Below are 15,957 nucleotides of genomic sequence, written 5' to 3' on the forward strand. Positions count from 1 at the left end.
ATATCAGAGCAAACTTTTACAACTTAATCATTCTTCAATGCAAGGGATCTTTTTTTCCCCAATAAAAAGATTAGGTTTCATTGCAGCAGTTAATATGTACAACATACTTTTGTGGTAAGAATAGAATAGAATAGAGCTGGAAAGGACCTTGGAGGTCTTGAAAACAATTTTTCCCAAGTTTTATTGGAATTGTTTGAAATAAAAATAAAATCTTACGCAATATGTTCATTTTAACTGTAGCAATTCTTCCTAATAATGACATTTTAAAATTATTCCACTTTTCCAAAACTAGCTTTATTTGTTTCAATAACCTTATATAATTATCTTCTTTTATTGTTGAGCATTTAGCTGATAAATATATACCCAAATATTTTACCTTTTTCAATATCTGTACCTCCGTTACTTCTGACAATCGGCTTTTTTGCTTATCCGTAAAATTCTTAACCATTATCTTGATTTTTCTTTATTTATTTTTAGTCCCGCTATTTCTCCATAATTTATTTTCCCCCACAATTTTGGGATCATCTCCAAGGGTTCTTCTAAAATAAATACTAAATCGTCAGCAAATGTTTGTAGCTTATCTGTTTCACCCTTTATCCCCAACCCTCTAATTTCTATATCTTGTCTTATATTTCGATTTAAAACTTCCAAAGTGAAAATGAATAACAGAGGGGATAGAGGGCATCCTTGCCTTGTGCCTTTCCTTAATTCTTATATAACTGCCGGAAGTCCATCTGGACCAGGAGTGTTCCCATTTTTTTGTCTCTTTATGGCCTCTGTTATTTCCATCATTGTAACCCCTTTGTCTAACATATTTTTAAATGTCTCTGAAATCTTTGGAAGATTACTCTCTTCCAAGTATTTTACAGTTTTCTCTCTTGAAGTCTCCTCCTTACCATACAGTTCCTTATAGAATTCAACTATCTTTTTATTTCTTCATTTTTATATTGTAAATAACCTTTCCCATCAAGTAAATTATGTACCTTTTTTCTTTCTGTTTTTTAAGTTTATAAGCTAGCCATCTTCCCGGCTTGTTGGGATTTTCAGAAAAAAATGGCTTCGCTCTTTATCTGTTCTGCCACTTTTTCTGAGTCTAACAAATTTAATTTATGTTTTATTATGTCAATTTCTCTTTTTGTGGATTTCTTTGCAGTTCTAATTCTAACTTTCCAAATTCTTCTTTTAATAATACATATTGCTGTTTTCTCTGTTTATTTTTCCTTGCCATATACGTTATAGCTATACCTCTAAAATACGCTTTAGCTGTGTCCCATAAATTTTGTACTGTAGTATCTTCTTTTTTATTTTCTTCGAAGAAGAATTCCATTTCTTTTTTTGTTAACTCTATAAATTCTTTTTCTTTTAATAAGGAACAATTTAAAGTCCATCTTGGCCCTTTTTGTATTCCTTTCCAGGTCATTTTCAAGGGAGAGTCTAGAAAGGGTACAGAGAAGAGCAACAAAGATGATTAGGGGGCTGGAGGCTAAAACATATAGTCCTCTCTTCTGTTTGTTTCTGCTCCTTACTCTTTCCTTGACTTAGTTTCACTCCTTCATCTAAAATTGACCTATTCCTCACTTCAAAATCTTCTGCTTTCCAAATTGAGTCCAGTCTATACCTTGTATTGTTCCAGTTTATTAAGATATATTATATTATTATATTTATTAGATTTTTATACCACCCTTCTCCCGAAGGACTTAGGGCGGTGTACAGGGCAATAAATATTAAAATACAAATAAAAAGCAATTAAATAATTATGCCCAATATATACAATAGTTAAAACCATATTAAAACCCAACCCCCAAACCCATCAGACCAGGCCGGCTTGCTCAAATAAATAGGTTTTTAGATCCCGCCGGAAGGAGCGAAGGTCGGGGGCCATCCGGAGCTCAACCGGCAAGCGGTTCCACAGGTCTGGCGCGCCCACAGAGAACGCTCTCCCCCTGGGGGCCACCAGTTGACATTCTTTGATCGGAGGCACCCTGAGGAGGCCCTCTCTGTGGGAGCACACTGAACGGAGGGAAGTTGACGCCGGGCGCAGGTGCTGCCGTAGGTAATCCGGACCCATGCCATGTAGGGCTTTGTAGGTCATTACCAGCACCTTGAATCTCACCCGGAGGGCAACCGGCAGCCAATGCAGCTCGCGGAGCAGAGGTGTAACATGGGAGTATCGGGAGACCCCCCAACACAACTCGTGCGGCTGCATTCTGCACCAGTTGAAGCCTCCGAGTGGTCTTCAAGGGCAGCCCCATGTAGAGAGCGTTGCAGTAGTCCAAACGAGAGGTCACGAGTGCATGAGTGACTACGCAAGGCATCCCGGTCCAGATAGGGCCGCAACTGGCGCACCAGGCAAACCTGGGCAAAGGCCCCCCTAGTCACAGCTCCTATATGATCTTCTAAAGAGAGCTGTGAATCTAGGAGGACCCCCAAGTTGCATCAACCTTCCGGCATCAACCATCTGAAATTTATACCATTGGCAATCAGTTTCGTGGTCAAAAAAATGGTACTGTCTTCGTGTATCTCTAACTCTCTTGGGTATCTGCTTTAAGACCACAATTTCTTTATTTTTATATTGTATTGGTTCATCTCTAACTTTCCGTAGTACTTCATCTCTTGTTGTCTTCTTTGTAAACCGTACAAGTACTTCTCTTGGCACCTTATTTCTTCTTGCATAGCTTGAATTGAAGCGAAATATCTCATCCAACTCAAGCTGAATTTCTCCTCAATCTGCCTTCAAAGTCTCCTCTAGGATGTCAATAATCACCTCCGCTATGTTTTCTTCTCTATCCTCAGGAATGTTTTGAAATCTTAAATAATGTTCTGCTTTTTCCATCTCTAAAATTTTGATTGCATTCTCTAATTTTTCATTTTCTTGTAGTAACATTTCTATCTTTTTATCATTCTCATCTGTTTTTTCTTCAATTTTGTGTATCTTCTGTTAATTTTTTAATTATCATTTGATTCTGAGTTTCAAATTTTCCCTTTATATCCAAAATTTCATTTAATTTCTCCAGTTTATTTTGTGTACTTCTGTGATTTTCCTGTATTTCTAGGTGGTTTCTCCAAAGTCTCTTGATTCTTTAACATAAGATCTTGAAGAAATTTTAATGAAGTCTGTGTTTCACTTTGAGCAGTGCTTATCTTTTCACATTGCAACATTGCTTCAATAGATCCCTGTGTTGTAGGACTGGATTGTCCTACTGAGGGTGCAGAAGAAGTTTTCTTCATGAGTCTAGTAATATTTGATGAAGTCATTTTACAGCTTACAAGCCAAAACAACGTCTGTTTAAATTTAGCCAAATTCAATAGAAGTAGCTTTGAATCTCAATCTCACAACAAGGCAGTCTTATCATTTGCAGGTGTCTTTTGTCAAGGTTAACTTCAATCAACAACAGTATATCAGAAATTTTGTTCTTTCACCACTAGATGTCCTCCTTGGCTTATTTTTCAATGTCTGATATTTTAAACAAAGTGTCTTATCCCCCCTTTATAATTACTCACCGCTTTTAAACCTTCTGGGGGTCTTTACTTTCCAGCCCTTTCCCATCAGGGGCTCAACATTTATAATCCTCAAGAAGGAAAGAAAATCTTGCTCACCCAGCTTCAGCACGCAGTTGAAATTCCACTGATTTATAGTCCTTTTTCTTCCTGTTGGAGACGACTATGGCTGGTAGATCTTAACAGCCTTTTCCTTTTGTTTTTCCAGAGGGTCCTACAGTTCACTCCGATTGGGTGCCCCTTGATCTGAGCTCCTGAAGTATTCCTCCTCCTCCATTGCCCCTCCAGGGCAACTTTCTGACCCTTTAAGGGTCGCTAGACGAAGAAAAACCAAGCTGGAAAGCCGAGCACCAGCTTTTCCCAGTTGTCCCGACGGCTGCCAAACAGGAAGTCTCCCAAAAGGTTATAAATTATTACTATTGTTATTTGTATAACACTAGAAAAATATGAAGAGGATGTATATACCTAATTTTGTATGTATTAATAATAGTAAGAATTGTATTTGTTAAATGTTGGAAAAATGAAAACACTACGGGAAGAAGAGAGGATCGGGGGAAAAATACTGGATTGTGTAGCATTGAATAGATTTATATTGAAGAAATTAAGATGCAATGTTGAGTAACAAATGGACCTGGACATCATGTTGTTTACTAAGCAGTTATGATTTGTAATAATGAATAAAACACTTATAAAATAAATAAATAAATGACTTAGATGAGGGAATAGAAGGCGAACTCATCAGATTTGCAGATTGCACTAAACTGGCAGGAATAGCCAACACTCCAGAAGACAAGCTCAGGATCCAACAAGATCTCTTTTTAAATAATAATATTTTATTAATTTTCTATTTTTACAAATCATACGTGCTTAATAAACAACATGTTGTCTGGGACCATTTTTTACTTAATAATACATGTTGAATTCCGAATCTCTATTCCTTTTTTCCAGCCAGTGATAAACTACATTCTAAATTTGGAATCATTCTATTTCTTCTTTTTCTTTACCCTTCAATATCGATCTGTCAATTTCTACACTGTCCGGTGTTTACTTGATCCTCTCTTCTTCAGGTAGTGTTTTTTCATTTTTTCCAACACTAAGCAAATACAATTTATTTATTTATTTATTTATTTTAATTCCATTTATATCCCGCCCTTCTCCGAAGACTCAGGGCGGCTTACAAGCTTAGCAGTAGCCTTCATTCTAATTCTTACTGTTATTAATACATGCAACATTTAGTATATATTTCCTCAACATATTTTTCTAATATTGTACCTAATAAAAATAGCTCCAGCTTATAACATCTTTTCTATCCAACTCATATCTCAATTATGTGCCAAGTCCACTCTAGACACAAATGTGGTGCTGTACCTCTATTCCACCACTAGATGTCCTTAGATATCTATTTTCCAGCACTTAAAATGAAAAATTATTTCAGCTTTAAAGCTTCTTAAACTTCACCCCAATATTCTTTCAAAAAGAAAAAAACAGTTTTCTCAGTTCTCAAGTTTGCAAAGCTATATCTTTATATATATATCTTATATATATATATCTTCCACTTTAGTATTATATACTTCTCTATTTTTGTCCCCCAAAAAGAATTGGGCTGCTGCTTTCGTTTCTCTGGAAGGGTGGGGCAAAAATCCCCTTCTCACGTTTGGGACTTTCTTGCTTTTTGGAAATTAGTCTTTTCCAGGGACTCAAGTATCAAAGTAGTAGAGAAAAAGGATCAGTATTCTCACCCCATTCAAAACACACTGCTTATGATCTGCTGATTAGTGGAATTAAGGAGAAACTTCCTAACAGTAAGGACAATTAACTAGTGGAATAGCTTGCCTTCAAAAATCATGGGCACTCTATCACTGGAGGTTTTAAAGAAGAGACTAGACAGTCACTTATCTGAAATGGTATAGGTTCTCCTGCTTGAGCAGGGGGCTGGACTAGAAGACCTCCAAGGTTCTGTTCTATTCTATTCTATTCTATTCTATTCTATTCTATTCTATTCTATTCTATTCTATTCTATTCTATTCTATTCTATTCTATTCTATTCTATTCTATTCTATTCTATTCTATTCTATTCTTTCTATTCCATTCCATTCTATTCTATTCTATTCTTTGTTCCTTTCTTTGTCTGTTATAGAGGAGCTCCTGCTAGGTCTTTTTCTGGACTTGATGAAGGCCCAACTGGGGTAACCACAAGTTCTGAGGGCTTCCTTGATGTATTTTAGTTCTTTTCCCTCTTCACTGGTAAGCGAACTGTCAACCTTCACTGGCAGGCATCTTTGTTTAGTTCTCGATTGCCACAGTATTGGGAGGGGGGAGATGTATTATTTTAGTTTAGACATAACAATAAACTGTTCTATGGGAACCAAGGTCATGTTACCTAAGTGTTTGGCGGGCTGAAGCTACCATTAGAAAGCCCGCCAAAGTAGTTACTTGGGAATTGTGATTTATGACACACTGCAGGGATGGGGAGTTCAACTTTTACTCTGTAACCATTGGGGGTGGGAACTTTCAGTCTTGGGTTCATCTTTGTTTGTGCCAATACTATGAAGCCAATAAATGTGTTCTTTGAGGAAAGCAATTGCCTCGGAATTCTTATTTCTACTGGTCTCGTCTATCGGAACCATGACACAAACCTTCAGCCCAGTGGTAGGGTTCTGATCACTCCCATTTTGTGCTCCAGTGAGTGATGATAATCAAAATGTAAATACTGATCTCTGTGGGTTTTTTGTAAACTTCAGTGTTAAAGCATCTGTCTTCCTTAATGCATACTACGTAGTCCAGGATATCCAGACTATTTTCCTTAACAACTTCCTATGTGAATTTAATGTATCTGTCCACAGAGTTGAAGTGTTTGGTGAAGGCTTCCACTTCCTGTGTTTTAATCTTGACCCAAGTATGGTCCACGAACCTGTATCAGTGAGTGGGTGGAATTCCTGTGAAGGAGTTTAGGACTTTGATTTCTATCTCTTTCATGTTAAATTGGGCACAATGGGGAACACAGGCAAATATATGATGCAGCCATGTTTTTGTCTGTAGAAACCATTGCATTTAGAATACGTGGTCAGGCAGAGGACCAGCGTGGCACATATGTGGTTTGGGCTGAGTTTAGTTCTGTCTCCTAATGTGCTGTTTTGTAGCAGTCATTTCTTCACTACCGTGACGGCTTCAGTTGTTGGAATGCAGGTGAAGAGCGAAATCATACCATAAGAAACCATAGTCTCATCCAGATCCAGATTTAGTTTCCAAACCTGAATTACTGATGTGATGGGTAGTGTTGCCGACTGGAGGAGCTAATAAGGTAATTAGTTGTTTCACAGTGTTGTAGGTAACGGAGTTGATGCTTCTGACAATGGGTGGAGTTCTCTGTGGATTTTGAGGAGTCCATATATGCATGGAGTGGCTTCCCCAGGGTAAAGGTGGTAGCGTTGTGGTTTCTTAGTGGCATTGTCCTTTAGTAGTAGTTGCAGGAAATCGATGATCTTTTTCTTATAACTGCTGGTGGGATCTCTCCTCAGACTCTCATATGTAGCAGTGCCCTTCAGAAAACTGTTAACCTTGACTCTGTAGTCATCTGTGTTCAGGATAACTGTGCATCTTCCTTTATCAGCCGGCAAGATGATGAAAGTCCACATTCTGGACAAAGAGGACCACTAGTTTGAAAGAGTGGTCAAAGAGATCATGTATGTTAAAATTTAACATCCTTCCCTCAACACCTATCTTCTTTTTACAACTCAGTCCTTTCAGCAATTCCAAGAAGATTCCACACCAATTTGCACTCTGATTCAGGTGATCCTGAGGGCACGGATAAACCCCCAAGTGGCTTCAACAGCTCTCAGAAAAAGCGCTAACAACCAGATGAGTGCAAGGAATATAATTCCTTCAATTCCCACCAGTCAGTCAGACCTGAAGCAGCTTCTTGGATGAAATGTCTTCAAGGAAAAAACAGTCCAGTTGCCCTTTGAAAAAGCACCCTTGGGACAACTATGACCTGAATGATTCAGAATCTCCATAGACATTCTGATCATTATATTTCTAGTGTTTTTTATAAAAAAAAATTAATATCATTTTAGAGATCAGGACTGAAGTAATAAACTAATAATAAAACTTATAACAGTTTTCCCTAAGTATAATATTTGGCATTAATGTAATGGTCTGCCGTTAAAATTCCCATTGTTGCATAAATATTACTACCATACATCCAAATTCTGCATCTGTTTAATCATGGTTTTTAACTTCGTTGGTGGTCTATCACTGAACTTCAGTAGCTATTCATAAAACATTGGATTGGTTCTTTGCTGATATTTTACTGAGTCAAGGGATATGTGCAGAATGATTTCCTATTCCCATTGGAAAATCCTAACTGATTGCCAAACATTTCTGATTAGAGGACACTATGATCCTTTATGGTAGAGGACAGGAAGGCCTGGAGGAACATTGTCCATAGGGTCGCGATGGGTCGGACACGACTTCGCAGCTAACAACAACAACAACAACAAATGATCCTTTAAGAAGGGACGCAGTGGCTCAGTGGGTTAGGACTCTGAGCTTCTCGATCAGAAGGTCGGCAGTTTGACGGGTCGAATCCCGAGTGCCGCGTAACAGAGTGAGCGCCTGTTACTCGTCCCAGCTTCTGCCCACCTAGCAGTTCGAAAGCACGTAAAAATGCAAGTAGAAAAATAGGGACCACTACGGTGGGAAGGTAACAGCGTTCCGTGTGCCTCTGGTGTCTAGTCATGCCGGCCACATGACCACGGAGACGTCCTCGGACAAGCACTGGCTCTTTGGCTTTGAAATGGAGATGAGCACCAGCCCCTAGAGTCGGAAACGACTAGCACGCATGTGCGGGGGAACCTTTACCTTTACCTATGATCCTTTAATGGTGTGAATCATATTTGTCAAACATCTGCTGAAAAATACAGTGTAACAGTGACCGAAGCTCAGAACTTTCTTTTTCTCCAAAGGGTTTGCCACTATGGAGCCTGTAAGTATTGACAACCTGTCAATTTTGTATCAAAGTGAGGACTTCATCGTGGTCAACAAGCACTGGGATGTCCGCATCGACAGCAAGATGTGGTATGAAAAGCTGACTCTGCAGAGTCAGCTGAAATACCGATTTCCAGAACTTGCTGACCCAGGCACTTACTATGGCTTCCGGTAAGTGGGTAGGTTTCCGTGAGGAGGGGTGGCGAGTCTTGATGGCGGAGACCTCGAGTCCCACCTGTTAAGAGAGGGCAACTAGTTCAGCACCTGTGCTTGTTTCCAGCGCTGTTGCATCTGGGAATGCTGCTTTTACTCCCTTGTCTATTGAAGCCTTTCCTGTTTGGAGTAATGCTTGGAGCTCAGCACTATAGCAGGGCCTTCTCTTAGCTGCTCGACGTTCCTGCTGAGACAGGGATGGTTGCCATCTCAAATCCCATGCAACTTGTTTCAGAACAATGCTTCCATTGTTGCTTTGTTGCCCATTCTATATTTTTCTGATGTTACTAGTTTTGCCTTCTGATTGGTTTTGGTTGTGTTTTAATTTTTTATCATAACTTCATAAGTTTCTATTTGCTTCTGAAAGGGAGTGAGCAGCTTTGTGGCCATTACCAAAAAGCAACAGCTGTGATTCCACCAAAAGGCATAGTCCTTCAGATACCTTGGCTCTAAACAAGAAACAGACCATCTTTTAGGCCTCAGCCATGTCATATTTAACTCTTTTGAAATATAATGAGTAAGGGTCTTCAAATATTTTAATTGGGTCTACATATGAACATATTTTGAGTACTTTTTTATTTTCTAGGTTTTGCCACCAGCTGGATTTCTCCACCAGTGGAGCACTTTGTGTGGCACTGAACAGAGAGGCAGCTGGCAGTGTATACAAGTGTTTCAAAAATCGGACAGTCACCAAGGCCTACCTTGCATTGGTAAACTACCCCTGTTCTTTACACTATGTGACAGCCAAACTGCAGTGTTTTCTAGATTGTAGAAATGGAAACAAAAATTTTTCTGAATGTTTAAATTTTGAATGAAGAGGATAGACTTTGCTGAGCAGTAGTGTGTTTGAGTGATAAGAAAAAAAAGTCATATAACAAGAGAGGCTGCTCTATTGTGGTGGAATGGGATTATTGATCATGGAGATATTGCCATGCCCACTTCACCCTGGGCACTCCATCGCAGCTGACCTATCGCAGGCATTCATTCTCAGCTGGTCCTCTGCCAGCGCTCCTGCCCCGCCACTAGTCCCCGTCCTCTTCCCCCACACCACCACCATGTGGCCATGGGTGAGTCACTTATCCCTGCCTGATTTGTGGTGCAGGACAACTACCTGCCAGGCAATCTGTGTGCTAAGGGATGGGCTAGCAGCCTCAGGCTCAAGGGAGGTGGGGGACAGAACGGTGGGTCCACGTGCAGATCATCTTTCTTCCAGGTGACACTGGAGGGAAAGAGGGAGAAAGGAGGGAAGCAGGGAGAGAAGGAGCAAGAGCGAGCCAGGGGAGAGGAGGAGGAGGAGGAAGCCATGGCACAGGCCAGCAAATGTGGGGAATGGAGACTCAAAGGCGGAGTAAGCAAATTTCACAGTCTGTAAGGAAGATTTTCCTCCTTGTTTTTCACAGTCTTGGTGTCCGCCACCCCTCCCTGATGCTCCACCAGCTTTTATGGCTTTTTAAAAATGTTTTGAAGTGTTTTTAAAACAAAATATTATCATATTTTATTTGGGTTATGTTCAGGCGGTCCATGAGCATTGCATTGAGCTAGTTCTCTTCCGTCCTCAGTGGTTGGTTTCAGTCAGTGTTGATTGTGGAGCGCTACAGAGTTTGGTACTCTGTCCACTCCTCTTCAGCCTCTATAGGATATTAGATGAGGTCAACCATAACCTTGGGTTTTAATGCCCAGCTAGCTGTATACTTCCCTAGCGAAGTAAGCAATGCTGCCAACATCTTGTCACAGTCTGGAGATCATAGGGGCTTGGATGGGAACAACAGGCTTTGATTCAATCCTGGCAACACTGAGTAGCTTTGGGTTTAGGGCCACCTGGATCTGGGAACTTACCATCTTTGAGTCAAAGAAACTGCAGAGTTCAGAGACGGGATTATTACAAGGCAGATCTGGGGAAGGGTACAATAAAACTTCTGCTGCACTGAAGGTTCCTAGGAGTACAGGGGCCACCATAATTCTCAAATGGAAGAAGTTTGGCACAACCAGGACTCTTCCAAGTGCTGGTTTCCCAGTTAAACTGAGCAGTCAGGAGAGAATAAATAATAATAATAATAATAATAATAATAATAATAATAATAATAATAATAATAATAATAATAATAATAATAATAATAATAATAATAAAAATAATAATAATAATAATATAATAATAATAATAACAACAATAATAATAACAATAACAACAACAATAACAATAATAATTTGGAAGGGACCTTGGAGGTCATCTAGTCCAACCCCCTGCTCAGGCAGGAAACCTTATACCATTTCAGACAAATGGCTGTCCAGTCTCTTCTTAAAAACTTCCAGTGTTGGAGCATTCACAGCTTCTGGAGGCAGGTTGTTCCACTGGTTAATTGTCCTCACTGTCAGGAAGTTTCTCCTTAGTTCTAGGTTGCTTCTCTCCTTGACTAGTTTCCATCTGTTGCTTCTTGTCCTGCTTTCAGGTGCTTTGGAGAATAGCTTGGCTTCCTCTTCTTTGTGGCAGCCCCTGAGATATTGGAACACTGCTATCATGTCACCCCTCACCCTTCTCTTCATTAAACTACACATACCCAATTCCAGCAACCGTTCCCTATATGTTTTAGCCTCCAGCCCCCTAATCACCTTTGTTGCTCTTCTCTGTACCCTTTTTAGAGTCTCAACATCTTTTTTACATCGTGGTGACCAAAACTGGATGCAGTATTCCAGGTGTGGCCTTACCAAACCATTGTAAAGTGGTATTAGTACTTCACTTGATCTTGATTCTATCCCTAAGAATGGTCTCCCTAAGAATGGTCTTAGGGAAGTGACCAAGAACCCGATGGTCACTCTGACTGAGCTCCAGAGATCCAGAACTGAGAGAGCAGACATGCAAAAGTGGGGCTCTCCTGAATAATCTAGTTAAAAACCTTTAAAAAAAACAAAAAAAAAACGTGCACAGAATTGCAATCACAGGTAAAAAAAGGGAATGGAGGAAAAGACTGGGCGTAGGCTAGACTTGGAGAGAAGAGAAATCTTGGAACTCAAACATTTATTTGGATTCAAATTCTGGCGAGAAGCAGCCCAGGTGAGAGTTGGCCCGGTGGCCTAACTATGACATGGTCCAGCTGAGAGGCAACCCAGTGTCCCAACTGAGAGGTGGACCGGCGACCCATCTGAGAGAAGGAGAGATAGCTGAGCTGAGAGACGGAGAGGCAGCCTGACACCAGAATGGAGCCAGTGCAGCACCAATGGAGGCCACTGAGCAGTGGTGAAACAGAGCTAAATGGCAGCAAACACTAGCGACTGTGAGCACCGTGGTCGACCTTGAGCAGCAGAGCTGCATGGCAGAGGAGTAAAGTGCCCTGAGGAGAGACTTAGAGCAGTGAGGTGAATTAGCAGTGGCTGAGAGCAGTACAGAAGATCAGCTGTGCAGTGGCGTCCACAGCAGAGGCTGAGAGCAGCACGGCAGAGTAGCACCAACAGAGCAGTGCAGTGGACTAGCTAAGCAGAGCGCCAACATCAGCACATTGTACCTGAAATCCCCGATACTGGAGGAAACTGATTATCTCGACCCGTACCAATCGGGTTTCAGACCTGGGCATAGCACAGAGACGGCATTGGTCGCACTGGTGAATGATCTCTGGCGGGCTCGGGACAGGGGTTGTTCCTCTATCCTAGTCCTATTAGACCTCTCAGCAGCTTTTGATACCATCGACCATGATATCCTACTGCGGCGTCTCGGGGCTGGGAGTGGAAGGCACCGTTTTACAGTGGTTCTCCTCCTACCTCCTGGGCCGCTCGCAGTCGGTGTTGACGGGAGGACAGAGGTCCACCCTGAGATCTCTCGTTTGTGGAGTCCCTCAGGGGTCGGTCCTCTCTCCCCTCCTGTTCAACATCTACATGAAGCCGCTGGGTGAGCTCATTCGTGGTTTCGGGGTGGGGTATCACCAGTACGCTGATGATACCCAACTTTTTCTTTCCACCCCGACCCAACCTAGTGATGCCCTCACTGTGATGTCCCGTTGCCTGGAGGCGGTCCGGGTTTGGATGGGGAGAAACAGGCTTCGTCTCAATCCTGACAAGACTGAGTGGCTGTTCATACCGGCATCTCGGGCTGACCAGCCTTCTCCATCATTAACAATAGGGGATGAGGTATTATCCCCCGTTGATAGGGCTCGCAACTTGGGAGTCCTCCAGGATTCACGGCTTAGTTTGGAAGATCATATAGGAGCCGTGACCAGGGGGGCTTTTGCCCAGATTCACCTGGTGTGCCAGTTGCGTCCCTATCTGGACCGAGATGCTCTATGTACAGTCACTCATGCGCTCGTGACCTCCCGGTTAGACTACTGCAATGCCCTCTACATGGGGCTGCCCTTGAGGACCACCCGAAGGCTTCAACTGGTGCAGAATTCAGCCGCGCAAGTTTTGATGGGAGCTTCCCGATACTCCTGTGTAACACCTCCGTGAGCTTTATTGGCTTCCGGTTGCCCTCCGGGTGAGATTCAAGGTGCTGGTAATGACCTATAAAGCCCTAAATGGCTTGGGTCCGGACTATCTAAGGGAACACCTGCTGCCGGCATCATCTTCCCATCGTCCTGTGCGCCCCCACAGGGAGGGCCTTCTTAGGGTACCGCCGGTTAATGAATGCCGGCAGGTTATTCCCAGGGGAAGGGCGTTCTCTGTGGGTGCGCCTGCCCTATGGAACCAACTACCCACAGAACTTAAGACTGCCCCCGACCTTTGCTCATTTCGCCGGGACCTGAAAACCTGGCTCTTCGATCTGTTTGGTCCAGACTGGGGTTGTTAATTTAACTGGGTTTTAGATTTACTCTTGGGGCTTGAATTTAATTTAATTGTTTTATTTGTTTTAAATTTTTTGTATTCATGGTTTTAACTGCCCTGTAAACCGCCCTGAGTCCTACGGGAATAGGGCGGTATACAAATCCAATAAAATAAATAAACAAACAAACAAACAAACAAACAAACAAACAAACAAACAAACTTTAATGTCAGGGAGTGGAGGGTTAAGAGCTGTTCTGAACCAGCCCTCTTCTCGCACCCCTAATCAAAAGAAGAGTCTGGAAAGCGTCCAAGGCTAAAAGGCTTCTGCCAAGATTTAATTACGCAGTTAACAAAAACACAAGAGCTTGTCTTCTCAAGCGGAAAAGTTGCTTTCAGCAACCAGCCCCTCCCCAAACACTTCTTTTATAGAGAGCTCAGGGCGTGGTCTCCCTGTGCCTCCTCCCGAGGAGTCCCATAGTCTTTCTTTGTTTGTCCCTGCTCGTCTGCCTCCTGCGTCGGGCGTCCTTGAACAGGGCCAGCTGTGGGTCATCATCCTCCGCACTCTCGGGCTCACACAGCTGAGAAGAGGTCCCCGGCTGAGGACTCTGCAAAGCCTCCAAATCATCATCATCAGCCGGTTCGTTTCCCTCCTCCCCCACATCTGAGTCCTCCGATACATCGGAGCCGGCTGTCGGACCCACAGGCTGGCCCTGAGTCACAACACTATCCCGCACCGCAGGGCCCTTCCCCCGGGTCTGCCGATCCGGATGCGGTCGGGATGGGAACTGTTCGTGAAAAGCAGTCACCAACGCAGGGGCATGAACGGCGGTCGCGTCTTCCCATGTGAAGTCCTCCGGCCCGTACCCTTTCCACTCGATCAGGTACTGGAAGCGACCTTTCAGCCAGCGGGAATCCCTGATGCTGGCGACCTCGTACTCGGGGGTGCTGTCTCCATCACGAGTTCCTGATGGTGGAGGTTCCGCCTGGCGAAGTGGACAGGCCGGTCGTTCGGGGACCAGCAAGGACCGATGGAAGACGGGGTGCACGCGCAGGGAACGTGGCAGAGTTAAACGATAGGCGACCGGGTTGATGACGGCCTCGACTGGGAACGGTCCAAGGTAACGGTGGTCCAGCTTCCTCGCCGGCCGAGTGGATGGCAGGTTCCTGGTGGACAGCCAGACCCGATCCCCCACCGATAGTGGAGGCGTATCCCTTCTCGACCGATCGGCGAACCTCTTGTAGTCGGCCTTGGCCTTCTCCAGCTGCCGTCGCACCAACCGATGGATCGCCTGTAACTCTGCCATGAATTCGTTCGCTGCCGGCTCCGGTGAGTCCACGGGAGAAAGGGGGAAAAACCGGGGGTGATAACCCACATTGGCCAAGAACGGTGTCATCTGCGTGGAGGTGTGCTGCGAGTTGTTAAAGGCAAACTCGGCTATGGCCAAGTAGTCCACCCAATTGTCCTGCTGCAGGTTAACGTAGCAGCGCAGATACTGCTCTAAGATGCCGATGACCTTCTCGGTACCCCCGTCGGTCTGAGGATGATGCGCGGACGAGAGGCAAACCTTAATGTCCAACGCCCGCATCAACTCCTGCCAGAAGCGGGCTGTAAACTGGGCCCCCCTATCGGAGACGACTCTATCGGGAAGGCCGTGCAGCCGGAACACCTGTTGGATGAACATGCGACTAGTGGCGCGAGCTGACGGTAAGCCGCGACAGGGGATGAAGTGCGCCATCTTGGTCAACATGTCCACCACCACAAACACTGTCGTGAAGCCGGAGGATGGGGGTAGATCCGTCAGAAAGTCCATGGACACAGCCCCCCAGGGTCTCTTGGGCGTTGGCAAAGGCTGCAGTAAACCAGGCGGGGCCCCTGTCGCTGACTTGGCCTGCCTGCATGGGACGCAGGAGGTGACATAAGACTGGACATCGTGTCGGACTCGGGGCCACCAGAACGTACGGGAGACCAGGTTCAGAGTCTTGAACAGGCCAAAATGCCCCGCAGCCGGGTTATCATGACATTGGCTGAGGACGAGTCCCCTGAGTGGCCCTCCTGGAACATAGAGCCGGTCACGATAATACAGGAGTCCATCCGTGACCGACCAAGGCGAATCTGGCCCCACCTCTTCCTTCCGCTGAGCCACCCACGCCTCCTGCTGCTGCGCCTCCCGGATCCGAGCCCGTATATCCACCGGCTCCCGCACCGCAGCAAAAGACTCGACGGGGATCACGGTCCTGGGCGGAAGCTTGTCTTCCACTCGGGTGTACTCGGGCTTCCTGGACAGAGCATCCGCTCTCTGGTTGTGCCCGCTTGGTATGTACCGCACCCGGAAGTCAAACCTCGCAAAGAAGAGGGACCACCGGATCTGGCGTTGGTTCAAATTCCGAGCGGTCTGCAGGCTTTCCAGATTCTTGTGGTCCGTCCGGACCTCGATTTGATGCCGCGCCCCCTCCAGATGATGCCTCCAAGCCTCGAACGCCGCCTTGATGGCCAGCAGCTCCTTCTCCCAGATG

The 15,957-nt window shown here is 44.2% G+C and overlaps 1 protein-coding gene across 2 annotated transcripts in view; it reads left to right on the forward strand.

Moving 5' to 3' along the window:
• RPUSD1 (RNA pseudouridine synthase domain containing 1) overlaps nucleotides 1–15,957 on the forward strand; it is a 38,988-nt gene that overhangs the window by 1,113 nt on the left and 21,918 nt on the right. The window contains exons 1-3 of one of the 2 annotated variants that reach the window (XM_081338420.1): nucleotides 6,584–6,799; nucleotides 8,463–8,655; nucleotides 9,284–9,407. In XM_081338420.1, coding sequence (XP_081194546.1) covers nucleotides 8,474–8,655; nucleotides 9,284–9,407 — 306 coding nt within the window. In that variant the 5' untranslated portion in view covers nucleotides 6,584–6,799; nucleotides 8,463–8,473. Of the gene's footprint in view, nucleotides 1–6,583; nucleotides 6,800–8,462; nucleotides 8,656–9,283; nucleotides 9,408–15,957 lie in introns of those variants that run through there. The other variant, XM_081338419.1, reaches the window with a different exon arrangement.

Source organism: Vipera berus, assembly GCF_964194415.1.
Source record: "Vipera berus genome assembly, chromosome: 13".
Taxonomy (NCBI): Eukaryota; Metazoa; Chordata; class Lepidosauria; order Squamata; family Viperidae; genus Vipera; species Vipera berus.